This window comes from Octopus bimaculoides, chromosome 1, assembly GCF_046866305.1.
Source record: "Octopus bimaculoides isolate indiv1 chromosome 1, ASM4686630v1, whole genome shotgun sequence".
NCBI lineage: Eukaryota > Metazoa > Mollusca > Cephalopoda > Octopoda > Octopodidae > Octopus > Octopus bimaculoides.
In genome coordinates, this window is record NC_142928.1 from 161,520,503 (window position 1) to 161,539,689 (window position 19,187).

The 19,187-nt window shown below is 35.3% G+C and overlaps 1 protein-coding gene across 1 annotated transcript; it reads left to right on the top strand.

The window, feature by feature from the left end:
• The first annotated feature begins 511 nt into the window (after positions 1 to 511).
• LOC106884404 (putative CENPB DNA-binding domain-containing protein 1) lies at positions 512 to 868 on the top strand. Its single transcript, XM_014935767.2, has one exon. The coding sequence runs from the start codon at positions 512 to 514 to the stop codon at positions 866 to 868; it is 357 nt and encodes a 118-aa protein (XP_014791253.2).
• Positions 869 to 19,187: the final 18,319 nt, after the last annotated feature.

Below are 19,187 nucleotides of genomic sequence, written 5' to 3' on the forward strand. Positions count from 1 at the left end.
TAAGTCACGCGCCTTTAGATATACGATATCTATATATAGTATTTTCAGCTGCCTTGTTTCATTAAATCTGCAGATAGGGTGTGATTCGTTGGAAATTTAGATGCAGTTTCAGCTAGTCAAGTGACCTTGATGAAGCTCCTAGGTATAACTTGTATTTTCGGCAATGATAATAATAAGGATAATAATAATGATAACGATAATAATAATAAAGACAACAACAACAACAACAACAACAACAACAACAACAACAACAACAACAACAACAACAACAACAACAACAACAACAACAACAACAACAACAACAACACCAAGTACTCCGAATTGAAAGTGGAAATGGCAAGACTCCATGGAATTCGAGAGGGTAATGTAAAAGTAATACCAGTGTACGATAACTATGGCAGCACCTGGCAACGCAGTCCTCCCTCAGACCCAAGCTACTACTGCCTGCCACTGTCTCTCAAGTTTCAGTTGTGTCTGGATTTGTTACAATTGTATCTGAAATACCCCTAAAATGACTGGTAAAAGGAAAATGTTTTCATCTACAGATGCGCCATCTAAGAAGTCAAGGAAGGCTATTGATTTAGACTGTAAAATGAAGATTATCCGGCAGTATGAAGGCGGAAAGAAGGTGAATACAATAGCACATGACTTGAAGTTATTGCATTCCACTGTGTCAACGATACTTAAAGACAAAGGAAGAATTTGTGAAGCTGTGAAAGGTTCTGCACCTCTGAAGTCTACAATTTTAGCCAAACAACGTCAGGGACCTATCCATGAAATGGATAAATTGTTATTCATGTGGATGGAAGATTTAATACAGAAAAAAAAAAACACCCATGAACTTTCTCACAGTGCAAACAAAGGCTAGAAGTCTGTTTCAGACTTTAAAATCACGCTCCGGAGACAATTACGCACAATATTTTCAGGCTAGTAGTGGGTGCTTTCTGTGTTTTTTAAAAAAGATTGGCTTTGTATAATGTACGTTTCACAGGAGAAGCAGGAAGTGCAGATGAAGATGGAACCCAAAAAATGCGTTGATAGTTTTGACGAATTAATGGAAGAAAAAGGTTATCTACGAGAAACAAATATTCAACGTAGATGAAACCGGCTTGCAATGGAAACGAATGCCTACTCGCATGTACATAGTCCACGAAGAGAAAAGGATGCCAGAATTCAAAACTTTTAAGGATAGGTTAACTTAGTTGCTTGGTGGTAATGCTGCAGGTTTTAAGCTGAAGCCTTTCCTAATCTATCATTCGGAAAACTCTTGTGCATTTAAGAATATCAACACGCATACACTGCCCATTTACTACCATTCAAACCGTAAAGCTTGGTTGACACAAGCACTGTTCGAAGACTGGTTCATGAACTGCTTCATTCCCCAGGCACGGGGATATTGTGCGGAGAGAGGTATCCCTTTCAAGATTTTACTGATTATGGACAAAACATTAATTTCAGATTGTTATTTTTGCTTACAGTAAGAGTACATATTATGTAGTTTTCACATTATGTACAAGAATTATGGATTAAATTTCTTTATAATTTTATAACCCGTTTGAATGAAAATAGTGTTGAAAAATATAAATCCAACATACGACATACTTGTCAGTCGGAACGGAACTCGGTCGAAAGTCGAGAAGATGTATGTGTGGGGGGAGGGTATGCATGTATGCATGTATGTATGTATGTATGTATGTATGTATGTATGTATGTATGTATGTATGTTGTACGTGTATATGTATATATCGTATCTGTCGGCGTCTCATGCATAAGACACACTCTTGCGTAAGATACACCAGACCTTTCTAAGATGGCCGAAAAATGTCGATATCGACGAATGTTCTGGGAGACCCTGCAACCAGCAGAACTGAGAAAACATCGCAGTTGTACGTGCAACTGTGAGGGGAAATCGTCGAATCACCATCCGTGAGTTATCAGAAGATGTGCAGATTAGTTACGGTTCAGTTCAGTCCATAATCACTGAAGATTCGAGTATGAGACGCATGTCTGCCAAGTTTGTACCAAAACTGCATTCAGCTGACCAAAAAGTCACTCGGGTTTCAATTGCACAAGATCTCCTTGATTATGTTGAGAACGATGAAAACGTTTTGAAAACTTTGCGTAGGCCTCTGAGCACGTATTGACAAGCTTTTGGCAAAATTTGATGCAGATTCTCTGCTCAACTTACTCTGTTATGGTTAATGCGACAATCACACGCTAAACACCTTCCTTCTAAGCACTGCTGTAAACAGCGGAAGTTAACTAGAATGTTAAAACTTAGTGCACATGCACAGCAGAGTTCAAGGTCAATCTTTTTGGCAAGCGGCGTTACTCTGCGTGCTTTAGCTTCGTTTCTATGGCAACAGTCCGGATATTTATTGATCAGATCAGGTATATATACGGACTGCTGTATTCGGGTTACACATGATCTACAATTATGAGTGCTCGCGTGTTTTTGTGTGTATGTGTGTCTTTATGCATGTGCGTGTGTGTATGTGTGTTTGTGTGTGTGTGTGTGTGCGTGTGCATGCGTGCGTGTTTTTGTGTGTATGTGTGTGTTTATGCATGTGCGTGTTTTCTTGTGTGTGTGTGTGTGTGTGTGTGTGTGTGTGTGTGTGTGTGTGTGTGTGTGTGTGTGTGTGTGTGTGTGTGTGTGTGTGAGTGTTTCCTCTGTACATATCCATTGAATGCCTATTAGATTCCCTATGTGAACATGACATCTCTGAACACAGACCTGAACTTACATCCATCTATTATTATTTACTATTTACTATTATTATATTTATTATCGTGGTTAGCTTTCTCATCATCACCACCACCTTCATCATCATCATCATCATCATCATCATCGTCGTCATCATCGTCATCATCATCATCATCATCATTATCATCATCATCGCCGTCGTCGTCACCATCACCATCATCATTAACAACATTACCATTATTATTGTTGTCGTTGTTGCTGCTGCTGCTTGCTGTTGTTGTTACCATTATTATTATTATTATTATTATTATTATTATTATTATTATTATTATTATTATTATTATTATTATGCATAAATTCATTTATAATCTATATATGTTTGCATTCAAACAACCGCTCATATGCTAGCCCATCTGAACTTACACACAAGTGGACGAAAAAAAAAGAAAAGCATACGTATTGAAAGGCGCATATACACGCACATACACACAAAGAAACAAACACATACACCTTTGTGTACACACACACACGTATGCACACGCACACACAAAAGCTTATACATTTAATTCCACGGAGTGGGGGAATGGAGGTTTGAAGAGCAAAGGAAACGAACGAGACACGTTGGCGTTAGTCGATGACTGGCTGTATCGGTGACTTGTAATATATTCGATAGGTCGGTGGGGAACAGAAACGAAGATGCATGGCGTCATTCTTACAGAGTTGACGTTTTTACCTTCATAGTGGCACCAACAGAAAATAGTAGAGTTGCAGCAAGACAATATCTATTTATCTATCTATCTATTTGATAATGGTGGTGGGGGGGAAAAAAGGGAGAGATACGCACATAAAATCGCGCGCATTCACTCATACACAGACACAGATATTTAAAGAAACACACATCTACATACGCACGCAATAATGCAAATAATATACGTGCGCAATATAATTTATATATATATATATGCGTTTGTGTGTGAGTTTTCACACAAGTACACAGACATACACGTAAACATTATATACATATATATATATATATATATATATATATATATATATATATATATATATATATATATATATATATATATATATATATATATATATATATATATATATATATATATATATATATATATATATATACATATATATATATATATATATATATATACACACATATATATATATATATATATATATATATATATATATATATATATATATATATATATATATACATATATATACATATATATATATATACATATATATACATATATATATATATATATATATATATATATATATATATATATATATATATACATATATATATATATATATATATACATATATATATATGTATATATATATATATATATATATATATATATATATATATATATATACATGTATGTATGTAGTGTGAGTGCGTGTGTGTGTGTGCACATACAGACATATATATATATATATATATATATATATATATATATAGAGAGAGAGAGAGAGAGAGATATTTATATACTTTTATATATATACATATAGATATTATATATACATATATTTTTACATATAGTGGAGAGGACAGTCCAAGGAAAAAGAGAAAGAGAGAGAAAGGCAGAAAGAGAAAGATATAATGAAATTGAAGATATTTTATTGAAACAACTTTGTTGCTTGCTCCTACATACACACACATACAAACACATGCATACTCACATACATACACACACATGCATACTCACGCACATACCACACATGTGCGCACACACACTCAGTTAACGATTTAGTGTGCCTGGCTATATCTCATTTTATCTCATAGTTGTTATATAGACTTATATACACATATAGAAATATGCATGTATGTATGAGTGAGGGAGAGAGAAGAGAGAGAGAGAAAAGAAAGAGGAGAAAGAAGAGAGAGAAATAGCTATTTATCAATCTATCTATTTATCTATCTATCATCTAGGTAGGTAGATAGATAGATGGATAGGTAGATAGATAGATAGATAGATAGATAGATAGATAGATAGATAGATAGATAGATAGATAGATAGATAGATAGACAGAAATCCAGTGATATTTCGAGTAGTCTGCGTCAGCGTGGTATCACAAGCAAACAAGGCAAAAGAAACAACGTGACAGAAAAATGTACAAGAATACAGTATATACATATATAATTATACTATGATGAAAGAACGAGTCTGTACCGTTGTTTGTTGTACTGTTTGGTTTGTCAGGTTTATTAATTGCCATGGCCTACGCTTCTGCAATTCGAACGCCTGAGCAAGGATTTGTGCGTGCGCGTTGGTGTCTGTGTCTGTGTGCGTGTGAGATAAATAGCTGTGCATGCATGCGTTTCTTCTCCACAACGACGTTGTCCATAGTAAAGAAAAGCTGATTTATCCTTTCGTCAACGTTGTTGTTAGAAAGTAAATATTCGGTAAGGACACAAATAAGGCATTTAGTCACTTGCCTTAATGATTCCGAGAATCCATCATTCTGGACTGCTATTTTATTTATCAACGTCGAAAGAATAAAAGTTTAAGTTGACCTCGGCGGAATTTGAAGTAAGCGTGGGAGAGAAAACGCGATGTTAGGGGTAAATTTTAAAATCATGTCTCGTCGTGTATGTGCACAAGCGTGTATAGACTTGTAGTTAGGTGTGGAAAATCTTATTATTAATTTTCCACATTACAGCTGAGGGGAAACATCGATGAGGAGTGCCAACGCTTATATTTATGGTGCAGTCAGCCAGTTTGCTAAGGTACATCAGCGCTCATGAGGGAGGAAGAGAAACAAAACCTCACTTGTGAGGCACTGGGGTGAAGAGAGTTTTCCAATAGGATTCTTCTCTCAGCCAGTTTTTACTATGATTCTTTTCTTTTCTATGGTAAAAGTAATGTTTGGACTTTTTTATTATCTTCTATTTGATGACGCAATGCGCCGCCATTTTCTTCGATATCCCATACATATCTCGCTCGAATTGTAATATTACGCCTCTCTTGCATATTAAACGAGGACTTGTGGTTGGTGCATCTGGTTCTGAAGAGATCTGTTGCATCCACATATTTCAGTACGTTCGTCGCACCATTGGGATCACTCGACACCACCTCCGCTTCATATTCAATGGTTTCTGAATTCCATTGTCCATTTAGCGGGCATGTGGCATTGCCGATGCATGAATAGCCTGCCTCTGTTCTAGGTTTGGACGTACTCACTAATATTGTCTTTATATTGGTTGCACAGCTAAATGAGAACCTCAGCGACTTCACGTATTTGTGTGTATCGGAGAAATGCTTATCGACGCAACTAAGGAAGACCCTACCTACGCAAGAGAAAATGGAGTAACGTTTTCTCTTGGTGGGGTATATAACTAATCTTATCCGTGAAAGCATTGGCGACAAATAGTGTGTATGTGTGTGTTTGACTGTAAAAATATATATACATATATACACATACATACATACATACATACATACATACATACATACATATATACATACATACGTACGTATGTACATACATGCATACATACACACATACTCTAACACAAACACACTCAAATTTTATTTTTTGTAAACCAACGCAAACTATAACAACGTCAGAAAAGTTCGGACGGCACAGATAGAATTGGATCTTGTTTAGAAGTACTTGAAAGGTGTAATCCTCGTTTTACCAGCTGAGTTGAAAATTCTTCACTGAGGAAGTATAAGAAAATCGAAACGTGCGGTGCTTTGCACCACATGGCTTTAAAAATCGGATCGCTTTAGTTATGTTCGACTAGCTAATATTATTGAAGCAATTTCTCTTGCTTGTTTGTAATTTTTTTTTTCTTTTGCATTTTAAACATTTCCAGTGAGTGAATGTTTGTCAGATAATCGAAGATTTTTAACTCAGCATATTACATGTATGAAATTCTTCTATATATGTATTTTCAGAAATACTTTTTATCGGCTCTATAATTGATATTCATAATCAACATCTTCCAAATCATATATTCCATATCATACATACGTGTGTGTTTGTGTGTGCATGTGTGTGTGTATGTGTTCCTTTTTATATGAGTTATGTATAATAGCAATTTAACGTTAAACTGAGATTACTCACTACCTTTTGTGGAGGCGCAATGGCCCAGTAGTTAGGGCAGCGGACTCGCGGTTTCGATTCCCAGACCGGGCGTTGTGAGTGTTTATTGAGCGAAAATACCTAAAGCTCCACGAGGCTCCGGCAGGGGATAGTGGCGAACCCTGCTGTACTCTTTCACCACAACTTTCTCTCACTCTTACATCCTGTTTCTGCTGTGCCTGTAATTCAAAGGGCCAGCTTTGTCACACTGTGTCGCGCTGAATATCCCCGAGAACTACGTTAAGGGTACACGTGTCTGTGGAGTGCTCAGCCACTTGCATGTTAATTTCACGAGCAGGCTGTTCCGTTGATCGGATCAACTGGAACCCTTGACGTCGTAAGCGACAGAGTGCCAACAACCCATTACCTTTTAGTAGCATTCATATTTATTAACTTTTACAAGGAAAAGGTTGAACAGTGACTTCCAAGTCAGTCTCGAAGTGCTTGCCATAATCAGACAATATACATGTGTGTATACAAATATATAAATAAATATAATATACATAAGCGCAGGAGTGGCTATAGGCGCAGGAGTGGCTATAGGCGCAGGAGTAGCTGTGTGGTAAGTAGCTTGCTTACCAACCACATGGTTCCGGGTTCAGTCCCACTGCGTGGCACCTTGGGCAAGTGTCTTCTACTATAGCCTCGGGCCGACCAAAGCCTTGTGAGTGGATTTGGTAGACGGAAACTGAAAGAAGCCCGTCGTATATATGTATATATATATGTATGTGTGTTTGTGTGTCTGTGTTTTCCCCCCACCATCGCTTGACAACCGATGCTGGTGTGTTTACGTCCCCGTAACTTAGCAGTTCGGCAAAAAGAGGCCGATAGAATAAGTACTAGGCTTCCAAAGAATAAGTCCTGGGGTTGATTTTCTCGACTAAAGGCGGTGCTCCAGCATGGCCACAGTCAAGTGACTGAAACAAGTAAAAGAGAGTAAAAGAGTAAAAGAGAGTAAAAGAGTAAAAGAGATACAAGCATACAGATACACTCATACACACACACACACACGTACATATACTCACATTCGTGCGCGTGTACATACAAATACTGTTGATTTCTAAGTCTTAAATTCTAAATTGAATAGGCTTCACTGATGAGATTTAATAAGACCAGATCGTGTCCGTTGCTTACACTAGTTTGGCCTTAAACATGTAAACTACACTCCTTTGTATCGTCCTTTTTATCCAAAGATTTCGAGTGGCAGTTTTTCCCGTCCCTTGTTGCATTTAGATTCTAAACATTCCCGTAAGGAAGTTTGATTTGCTAACAGCATTGATAATCTCAGTCACCGTAATTTTTTTTTTTTAACTAACTGTATGATAGATTCTAAACCCTACTGCATGTGTATTTAGTATGCAGAACATTTCCTTGAACATTACTTCCTGTGTTATTATTTTCAGACACACACACACGCACACACACACACACACACACACACACACACACACACACACACACACACACACACATATATATATACATACGAATACATGTACATACCTACATGCATATGTACATATCTGTCTAGCTATCCGGCTATCTCGCTATCCTTGTATATATCTTATATATATATATATATATATATATATATATATATATACATATATACACGCGCACACACACATCCATATATCAACAACAATAGTGCTGTGTGTGTGTGTGTATATACAAACGCATCCTCACAAGCTTCATGAGGTAAGCATATCCCTACTGGCAGGATATGCACACGTGTATATACGTAACGACACGTAAATAAATAACGTAAATGCAATGAAATTTGTTGACGCACATCAAACACATACTAATGTATCCTGTTTATAAAATGAGTCCAATAAGAGCAAAAAATTGTATAACTGTTGTGTTCTGTTAAAAAGAGAATTCTCATGTTCCTGATAGAACCATTCTTCGAAGAATAAAACTAATTTAGAAAATATTTTCTCATTTTGCATATAAAGATAGCTCCTGTATTGATTTCCTGCATAGACAGAGATGTGCAGGATTAACTCGAGCCTGTACAACATGTCTTATTGATCTGCTAAGGACAAAAGGAAAGTCGACTACGGCTGGATTTGAACTCAGAGCATAAAGGGACATTTCATATATATATATAAACACGCGCGTGCACATACACACACACACACACACACACACACACACACAGAGTTATGGCATATTTTGTTAAGAACATAGTAAAGTACAGTATAAAGCTCATCCACCTTCAAATTTCAGCCAGTGTTATCCAGTAGCAGTATTATACATACTTCCAGGTTTGGGTTTCTGTCGTGTGTGAATAGATAATTTTCAATTATATATATATATATATATATATATATATATATATATATATATATATATATATATATATATATTCGTTTCACTTAACTAAAAAAAACGATCTATAAATTTTGCTTACACATACACACACACACGCACGCACATACGCGCACGCACGCACGCGCGCGCGCATAGTTAAGAACATAGTAGAGTACAGTATAAAGGTGGTACACATTCAAAATTCACCCAGCGCTATCCAGGTTTGCGTCTAGGCTTCTGTTATGTGTGAATAAATAATTTTCAATTATATATATATATATATATATATAGAGAGAGAGAGAGAGAGAGAGAGAGAGGGAGAGAGAGAGAGAGAGAGAGAGAGAGAGAGAGAGAGAGAGAGAGAGAGAGAGAGTGGCTATGTGCTAAGAAGCTTATTTCCCAACCACATGGTTCTGGGTTCAGTCCCACTGCGTGACTCCTTTGGTCGACCAAATCCTTGTGAGTGAATTTGGTAGACGGAAACTGAAACACTCCCGTCGTATATGTGTGTGTCTGTGTTTGTCCCCCTCCACCGTTTGACAGCCGATGTTGGTGTGCTTACGTCCCCGCATCTTACGGTTCGGCAAAAGAGACTGACAGAATAAGTACTAGGCTTACAAAGAATAAGTCTTGGGGTCGATTTGTTCAACTAAATCGATGCTCTAGAATGGTCGCAATCAAATGACTGAAACAAGTAAAAAGATAAAAGAATAAAAAACTATATATATATATATATATATATATATATTTATAAGAGAGATTCTGTCCGTTTGTGTGTCCTCCAAAATGAAAGTAAATGGTTCAAGGGAAACTATTATGCTTTTTCTATATCTTCTTTTATGCTATTGCCTAATTTGTTTCAACAAAAATTATGCAATGCTACAACACTAATTGTGCACAAACCTACGAGGAACTGCATTGAGGCAAATATTCACACGGTGATGTGTAAAATACTTGCTTCTGATTGGCTAAAATACCCAAATTTTGCAAATTTTAAAGGCTAATAACTTTTTAATGATGGACTGGTAGGGAAAATTATTTTCATTTTCATAATTAGTATACAAAACTTAATCCATATACCAAATTTGAAAACAATTCGAACAAAATTGTAAACAGTGGCGAAAACCACTAAGATTCCACAGTAGTTTGTGGATGAAAATGACAGAAGTTATTTGTCGTCAGTTTATATTTCCAGTGAATTGATATCTTCACTGATATGCGATAGTGACCACAGTAACCGAGCATAAACGTCAGTATGCTAACAGATCCTGCGTGTATTAAACAAGCATTTTAGCTCTACTGGCTGTCCAATATTTTGTTCTTGTAGCTACATGAAATTTTGATGCGAAGTGGATCGAACTATGAACAGATATAGTTGATGCAATAAGGTCAATTCAAAAATTATTACTTCTACTCAGTATATGATAAAAACAATGGATTGCAGAAACACGGAACTGGAAGAAGAAACAAAGTGTAGAACTAATGAAGATATTATTTGCAGTACTTATCCTCTGTTTCACAAACTGGTGCGGAACAGAACCAATACAGCGATTAATTATCGAGGTCAGCCACGGAAAAACAAGTATGACCTCTGTCGAAATAAAAAATCACGAACACAGAATGAATGGGATCTGTAGGGGCTCACATAAAGATTAAAGTTTGCTCTGGCTTGGTACTGTCTTAGTTCAGCATCAAACTGTAACGGTAAAATGACAAGAGTTATAACTAGTAACATATAATATCGAAAATATAAAAAAGACAAGCTGGTTGAAAAAATAGCAGAGATGAAAAGTCAGTAATTCTTGATGTTGTGATTTAGCCATTGGTCAACCAAAATCATATTGTGCATACCATCTCGTCACTTTAGTGATATCTACATGACATTATTTAACGAATAGTTCTATTTTTAGAATGTTATTTCTATCGGATATCGGATATCGGATAGAGGGACTATATAGAGGCTCCCTCCCGGTAGAATTATAGAGAGAGGAGTAAGCCAAACCGAAAAGTAAATTATAGACGGATACAAGAAGAGAAAACACATCCTTAACAATTTACATTATGTATTCCAGCCACGCTTCGATCTTATCATAGCCTTTACAGTGACTTTAACGTTGTAGCGATAGGGAAATCACTAAGGAAATAAATATTAATGAGTAAATATACAATATTGTCCACAAATGCTGAAGTAAAATAAAGTTGGTCAGATAATAAAAAGATATTAAGTGAAAAACATTAGAAAACTGAATGTAGGACACATAAAAAAAGTTAATCAGAAATATTTTTGCTGTGAGGAAGAGGAAAAAAAAACAGCATTAACCATTGATTAATATAATGAGATCAAAATAAGTCTTAAGCATGTCCAAGGTTGAATCCTATGTTTGCCGAAATAATTAAAATAAGATTGTTGCTTTTTTCTTCGCCGCATAATATCTTGTTCGCTTGTTAATATTCCCTGCATTAAACATGTCAACACTAAAACAAGCTATTGCGTTATGTATTTTGTTCTTGTTGCTGTTTGGCCTCAGTTCTCCCACTCCAAGCCTTGACCATTCCGTCTTTTTTGTATATTAATGACTGCTTTGTCTTCTATATCATTATTGTTAACCCATAACATAAAAAAGGTGCCAAAATTTGAAAGCAATATCGGCTTCAGCACTTGACTGTTATTTACTTTATTTTATCACTACCGGAAAGGTAAATCCACTACAAGGTCCAGTCCTTGTTGCTGTGTGGTGGCTTGTGTGCATCAATGATCTCGAGAGCTATACCAGAGGAGTGCAAGGTCCAGGTAGGGCTTCCCACGCTGGACAGGTCAAAGGATGGAGCCCAGACAAGTATGAACCACCTCTCCTCCTAGGAAAAAGCAAAGCAACCGTAGAGTCGATGCGTATTCAAGAAAACCTGAGAGAGAAAGACATTCCTTCGGAGAACAAAATGCGGCTGAATATTGAAGCAGAGCTAAACAGGTAGGGGTCCGATTGGAGAGATATAGAATACAGCCTAGAGATGAAAACGACGGAGAAAAGTTGTCGTTGGCATATGATCCATAGGGAATAAAGGGCTTAAGAATGTAAGAAAAAGTAAATGGCAAAGTCGACCTCGGTAGGATTTGAAATCAGATAACAACAGTGTGCAACTGAATACCACACGTGATTTATGTCCGAGTTTCTAATGATTCAACCAAATCATTTCCTTTCATGTCAGAAAGGCGGCAGTTAGGGAACATTTCAAAGACAAATCACTGAATGTGAGGGGTGTTTTACCAGGGGTATGATAGGAAAACGGAAATAATAACAGTAATAACATTAATAATAAATATGAAACATTTGGAAACTCGAATGCCAGTGCGAGTAGGCATTGCACGTGGCTAGTTTTGACATTGTAAGTAGAGAACCAGAGAGGAGGAAGAAAAAAAATAAATAAACTGAAGCCAAGTGGAAGATTTGTAGATCGTTGGAGACAGTTGGTCGCTGTGTTTCAACTGACAAAATAAGTCTCTTTAGTGAGCACAAGAACAATATACATTATATACATACACACACACACACACACACACACACACACACACACACACACACACACACACACACACACACACACACACACACATATATATATATATATATTACGGTCAGGATCAATACTTCTGATACAATAGGATCTAATAGCAACACAACGATTATTTGATGGGTTTTCCTGTGAAACACATTTACACACATTTTTTTTTCACATAGACACACATAAACACACAAGGACACTCACACACAAACACACGCACAAACACGTACGCCTACATAGATAGATACACACACACACACACACACACACACACACACACACACACACACACACACACACACACACACACATATATATATATATATATATATATATATATATATATATATATATATGGTGAAGAACACAAAAAACAAAATACAACAAACAAGACAGGATAAGTTCACAATCAATGTTACTAGCTTGACGCTCTAGGGTATATACATATATATATATATATATATATATATATATATATATATATATATATATATATATATATATATATATATATATATATATATATATACATACATGCATACATGTAAATATGTATGCGTATGAGTGTAAGTATGTACGTACGTATGTATTTATGTGTGTGTGTGTGTATATATATATATATATATATATATAGTTCTACGATTATGTAACAGCTTATACCGATATGCAAATATATTTAAGCTTATAAACAAAATATACTTTAGTTTCTCTCCTTCTTACAGAAGCATCTTTGTATACATACACGCCAAAATACATTATATGCGTGTGTATAAAGATATCTCCCTGCTCATATATATTATGCATGTGTAAACAAGCACATACATTCTTTTATTCTTTAATTGGTTTCAGTCAGTTTATTGCGGCAACGTTTCGTCTTCACTAGTTTCAGCCGATCAAATCTACCCTAGAACTTATCTAAGTATAACGGCTATTTTATCAACGTTATTAATCGAATGGCTATGTCCAGCGACATAAAGGGCCACTACAAGATACATCATCTTGCGCAGATACAAAAAAACACAGGCAAAGTCTTAAACATATATGTATACATACATATGTGTGTGTGTGTCTGTGTGCGTGTATATGTATGTGTGTGAGTCCAATGAAGGCCAACAGGCCGAAACTTCGAAGTCACTGTCACCAGTCTTCTTGTAAAAATATAATAAATATGTACTAAATATGTAATATATGTACAAATATGTAACATACGTAATGAATATGTACAAAAAGTATTGAGTAATTTTTCAGTTCAATGTTTTTAACTATAACTCGATATAAAAACAAACATTAATACACTCCACCTGGCAAGCACACACCCATACACATATAAATATATATAGTATGTGCGCGCAAGCGCGCTATTTGTGTACCTATATATCAGTGAAAGACGCAAAATTGCTCCCTGGTCACTTTCGTTATTGCTTTATGCTGTTAATCCGTGATTGGTTTGATGGGAGACGTATAACTTTATACGCAGTTGTGTGTATTTAATGCTTTAAACACGCACTTATTGAATTATCTCACAGAAGTCCCCCCAGGTGAAACCATTCTTTGTTAATTCGAGTCCTCGTGGTGTGTTGACATATACGCGCACACACATACACATACACACACATATATACATACATATACATAATATACATGCATATATATGTTTGCTTCTACATACATGCATGCATACATACATACATACATGCATACATACATGATACATATATATATATATATAGTAAGTATGTATGTATTTATGTATACGGATTAGAAGCGCTTTCAAATATGCTTCAGTTATATTCGAACACGTAAGAAAACTATTCACTGTATTTTTGTCGCAGAAAAAAATTCTTGCATTAGACAAATAGCTTTAAACGCACCAAATCAGTTCGAAGTTCTCCAACTAGACTGATTCACGGAGGCATTTTGGAGTAGTTATTTCCTCTTCAACAGCAGACAACGGAAAGGCGTAGCACTGGAATTGAATAAGAGACAGATCTCTCTTATTATATTCCAGTCAGTGTACTGTGACTAGTTGCGCTAACTGGCCGTAATAAAGTACGTATTAGAAGCGCCAAGCAGTTATGTCTGTAAATATAAACTTGTTAACCACTTCAAATATGCTTGAAGTATATTCGAACCCGTATCGCAGCCATTCATTGTATTTTTGTTATGGAGGAAATTTCTCACCGTAGATAAATATGTAAGAAATTTTCAAAATGGTCAACAATTATTCTGCGTTCTAGATTCAACTTTCTTAAGTGACCATTCTCAAGTGACACAGATATATCTAAATGAAAAAAAATAATTGTTATTGTTCTTGTTGATGTTATTGCTGTTGTCATTGTTGGTGTTGTTTACGCCGCCGCTGCCGTCATCGTCATCGTAGTCGTCATCGTAGTCGTCATCGTAGTTATCGTCGTAGTCATCGTCGTCCTAGTCGTAGTCGTCGTCATTGTTGTTGTTGTTGTTCAGATCTCAGGCCAACCTCGATCGAGAAAAAAATGAACAACAAATTTCCCGCTTTAACTATGATATTTCTTCTTTGGTTTTCTTTTATATTATGCCATGTTTCTTTTCTCCCTTTAAGACGTTAGAGTGATTGCAATGAGGTTTAGTCGCCTTTTCAGATCAAGCGACAGCGTTAAAAATACTGGATATGCTCATCGTCAGTGTTTTATGTTGACAGACGACGGGAATCGCCGACCTCTGCGATTACCAGAGATGTGTTGCAAAACCGAGATCACGAAAGACAGACAATCACCAGCTAACACATTAATATATCGAAATTTATCAAGGTTTTCAAGTATAAGTTTTAGGGACAGGACATTCGAAAAATTTGCTGGGATCAGCTTCTTTGGCAGGACTTACAACAGTTGTTCGGATATCAGTTTAATTGGTAAGACTTGCAAAATTTTTCCAGGGTAATTTATTTGGTAAGAGTTGCAAAAGAGTTTTATAATCATCGATCAGTTTTCCCAGTCATTATAAGCAAGAGCTAAGCGACCAGATTTTCTGAAACTGTTTAAAGATAGTGATGGTAAACAAGAGAAGGTGAGTTTTGAGAATGTACGTTTTCAAAGTTTGCTTATTAACCTTTTGGTTGCGTAATTAAATTCCATGGTCATATCCCTGTAATGATGCTAATCATCCACCAAAAAACAGAACTGCTATATTCTGCTTCGGCAATACTCTTTCAGTATCTCTTGTAGATATGGTTTTCATATCCACCAGTAAAAGTATCTGATTCTCAGTCTGTAAAGAAGTATTTGATGAAATATGTGAAAAAACTAAGAAAATCTGAAAAATTGTCTCTATAAAACGTGTCATTGGAGGTGTTTCCGATTTTCGTAACACAAGGATAGGTTTCTTTTTTGTTTTTGTTTTTGTTTTTTTTTCAAAGCTGTTGGGTAAACCCGCCTTCCGCAAACGGTAAAAAGATTTGGAGTGGATGTATCTTTATTCGGCGTTCAAAGGGTTGATATATTCGGATCTTCTGAAATAAATGAGTCCGTTGATAATAATGATAGTGTGCGAAAGGGAATTTTTTTTAGAACGTATGCTATTAAAGATTGTTTATTAATATACTCACTTATCAAATATATTCAGTATTGAACCAAATTTTGCACTTAATTTAATTTTGAAGTAAATTTCTGTGCTCTTTTGATGAAATGAACTTGGTCATGTCGTACATGAGTTAATGATGAATCATATCGGTAGCGTCTAGTTCGAAATTGATTTTCTTATAGTAAGGTCTTAATGTCTTGGTATCATTGAGAAATAATCAATTCTGCTAGATTCATGTTTCGACCATACTAGATGTCTTCTTCATTCAATAGACAACAAATAATAATCAAGTTTCCTGTATAATCATTGTCCTCATCTCAACATCTGCAAGCTTCACCCAATACAAATGACTAACGTAACTTTTAGTTCAACAAAGAAATAACATAATGTAATAGAGTAATGACAAAACAAACATATCTAGTTTTCAATACATACTAATCCATCTAAATAAAGTATATAAAAATCACTAAAAAAAAACGTAATTGAGCAACAATACAGAGACGTGCCGTTACATAATTTTAGCCTATATTTGTTCCATCCGTTGTTTCTTTCCTCTGTTAAAGACCTTAATGGATTTTTATTATACGAGTTCCGTATAAAGTATCTGTAATGTTTGTATAAATACGTTTGATATCTCATACAAATTCAATAATGTTTCCAAGCACTGAAAGATAACAATTTTCTAAAATAGTGAAGTAGTGAAGCATATGAAAGTAAGTTTTAGGTTTTCTTCTATTTTAGCTTACAGTTATAAGAGTAAACTCTAGTCAAACTATATATATATATATATATATATATATATATATATATATATATATATATATATATATATATATATATATACATGTATGTATATTTTATAACTTGATACAACAAAGAAGGGTGAAATGCATGCCAAGGCCAGATTTGTGGAAAAAGAAAGAAAAAAATTTATGATTATAGTACCATCGTTCTTCATATAAATTATGAAGAAAAAGATCAAAAGTAAACCAGAATATTTGAAACATGAATTATTCATTGAGCAAATCCTGGCACCGGTCAATATTGATCATAAACTTCAAACTTCTTAACTAAACAATCTTCTATAATTACCATTTGTTGATAAGAGTGATGAGGTGCAGTAGCACAGAAGTTATTGACATCAATCAGTTATGATGCCTTTAAATATCGACCTAATGTAAAAGAAAGTATATTTATCAAAATGCAGTGGCTCGTTAAAAATGTTCACAACTTCCTTTCATGCTTTTTTCTAATTAGGTTAGTTTTATCACTTTTTACACATATTTTCACATTTAAAACGTATAGGATTCATTCTATTCATTAAAACCTCTCCTTCTATGTAGGCATGGAAGTAAGCTGCCATATTAGCATACGTAAGAAAGGAAACCTTGCTGTTGCCACTCTAGTGCTCCAACTCTATAATTCCTAAGATTAAAGAAATAAGATGAATTCCCATACGTCTTAAATTTATCTTCGACCTCAGTAATAATAGTTTCAAGTTACCACATTAGCTGATAGTCTACTCCCTTATGTGATAAAAACTAGTTCTAGCAGAAAAATAAAAAACAAAAAAAAAAATCTGGAATCAAAACCGTTATACTCAACATCAGAAAGCGCTTTTATAGTTTGAGCGCTTTCTTTTCTCTTTTAGTCTAAATCCTCTTATTAGATTCATGTCAATAGTAATCCCTTAATCCCGAATACTATTAGACTCTACAAAGATCCGTCATCTCCACCCATTTATAGTCTTTGTTAATGATCGTGCATCAGATCAGGGAGAGTTGGCTGAATCGTTAGCACCTCGGACAAAAATACTCATCAGCATTTCTTTCGACTCCCTACGTTCTGAGATCAAATTCCACCGAGGTCAACTTTGCCTTTCTTCCTTTCGGGATGGAGGAAATAAGAAACAGTTGAGCACAGGGGTCGAGGTAATCGATTATTCTCCCATCTGAGTTTTGGGTCTGGTGCATGCCTATATTAGAAAGGATTCATTATCCTGAAGTTGTCGTTCCACATACGCATTCTTAAAAGAACTCTCTACTCTCTTTCACCCTTCAGTCTCCACATTTTATCAGCTGCTAATATCATCACATCCCACCAATTATTCTTTAATTTTTTTGTTTAATATAGATCTCATAAAAGTTATAAAACATAGATCTAATAACTTTTATGATATCCAGACTAATGTTATTTCTTTCGTGGAAAATAACCATTTCAGTTTTACTACTGGCAGACGACACTGATTAAAGGATCTCAATGACTATAATTACTAATATTCCTTGATACTGCTGTAGATTTGTATAATCTAGCTTTGCCTTGACAATCAAGAAATATTTAATCTGGATGCAGCTGTTTTTAAGGCCGAAATGCACCAGACAAATGACTCTAGCATTTATATGTAAAATAGTACAACATTGATAAATGAAATCTAACTCAATATCCACAAGTCAGAAAAGGTTTTATTTCTTTCTTGTCATAGCTCTGTGATCTCTTTTTACTTTTCCTACGGAACTATACTGCTCCAAATGTTTACTTCTATTTTAACGTATCTGTTGTGCCATTTCTCCGATTTTCTTCCACTCACGTCGTTTCATTCCCTAAACATCGCTCAAATAGTCTTTCGAGAATGTCATCTAAGAAACACACTAACTGCATTCGTTCAGCCAGTCATCTCACTCATTAAAAGAACTTATTTGAGAGGGACCCTCTCCTTGACATAGGCAATAATGATACAAGTGACCCATTGATTGTCATATATCTACAAGAAATGTCCCTCTTAAAAAAGAAAAGTATATCAGATAATGTAGTTCTTGATTACATTATCAAGATGGACTGACCATAGCTGGTCTCCTGTCGTCATGGTTCGGTTTGATCGCGATTCGCTTTGAGATTAAACTACAACATAGGTAACGACTTTCCA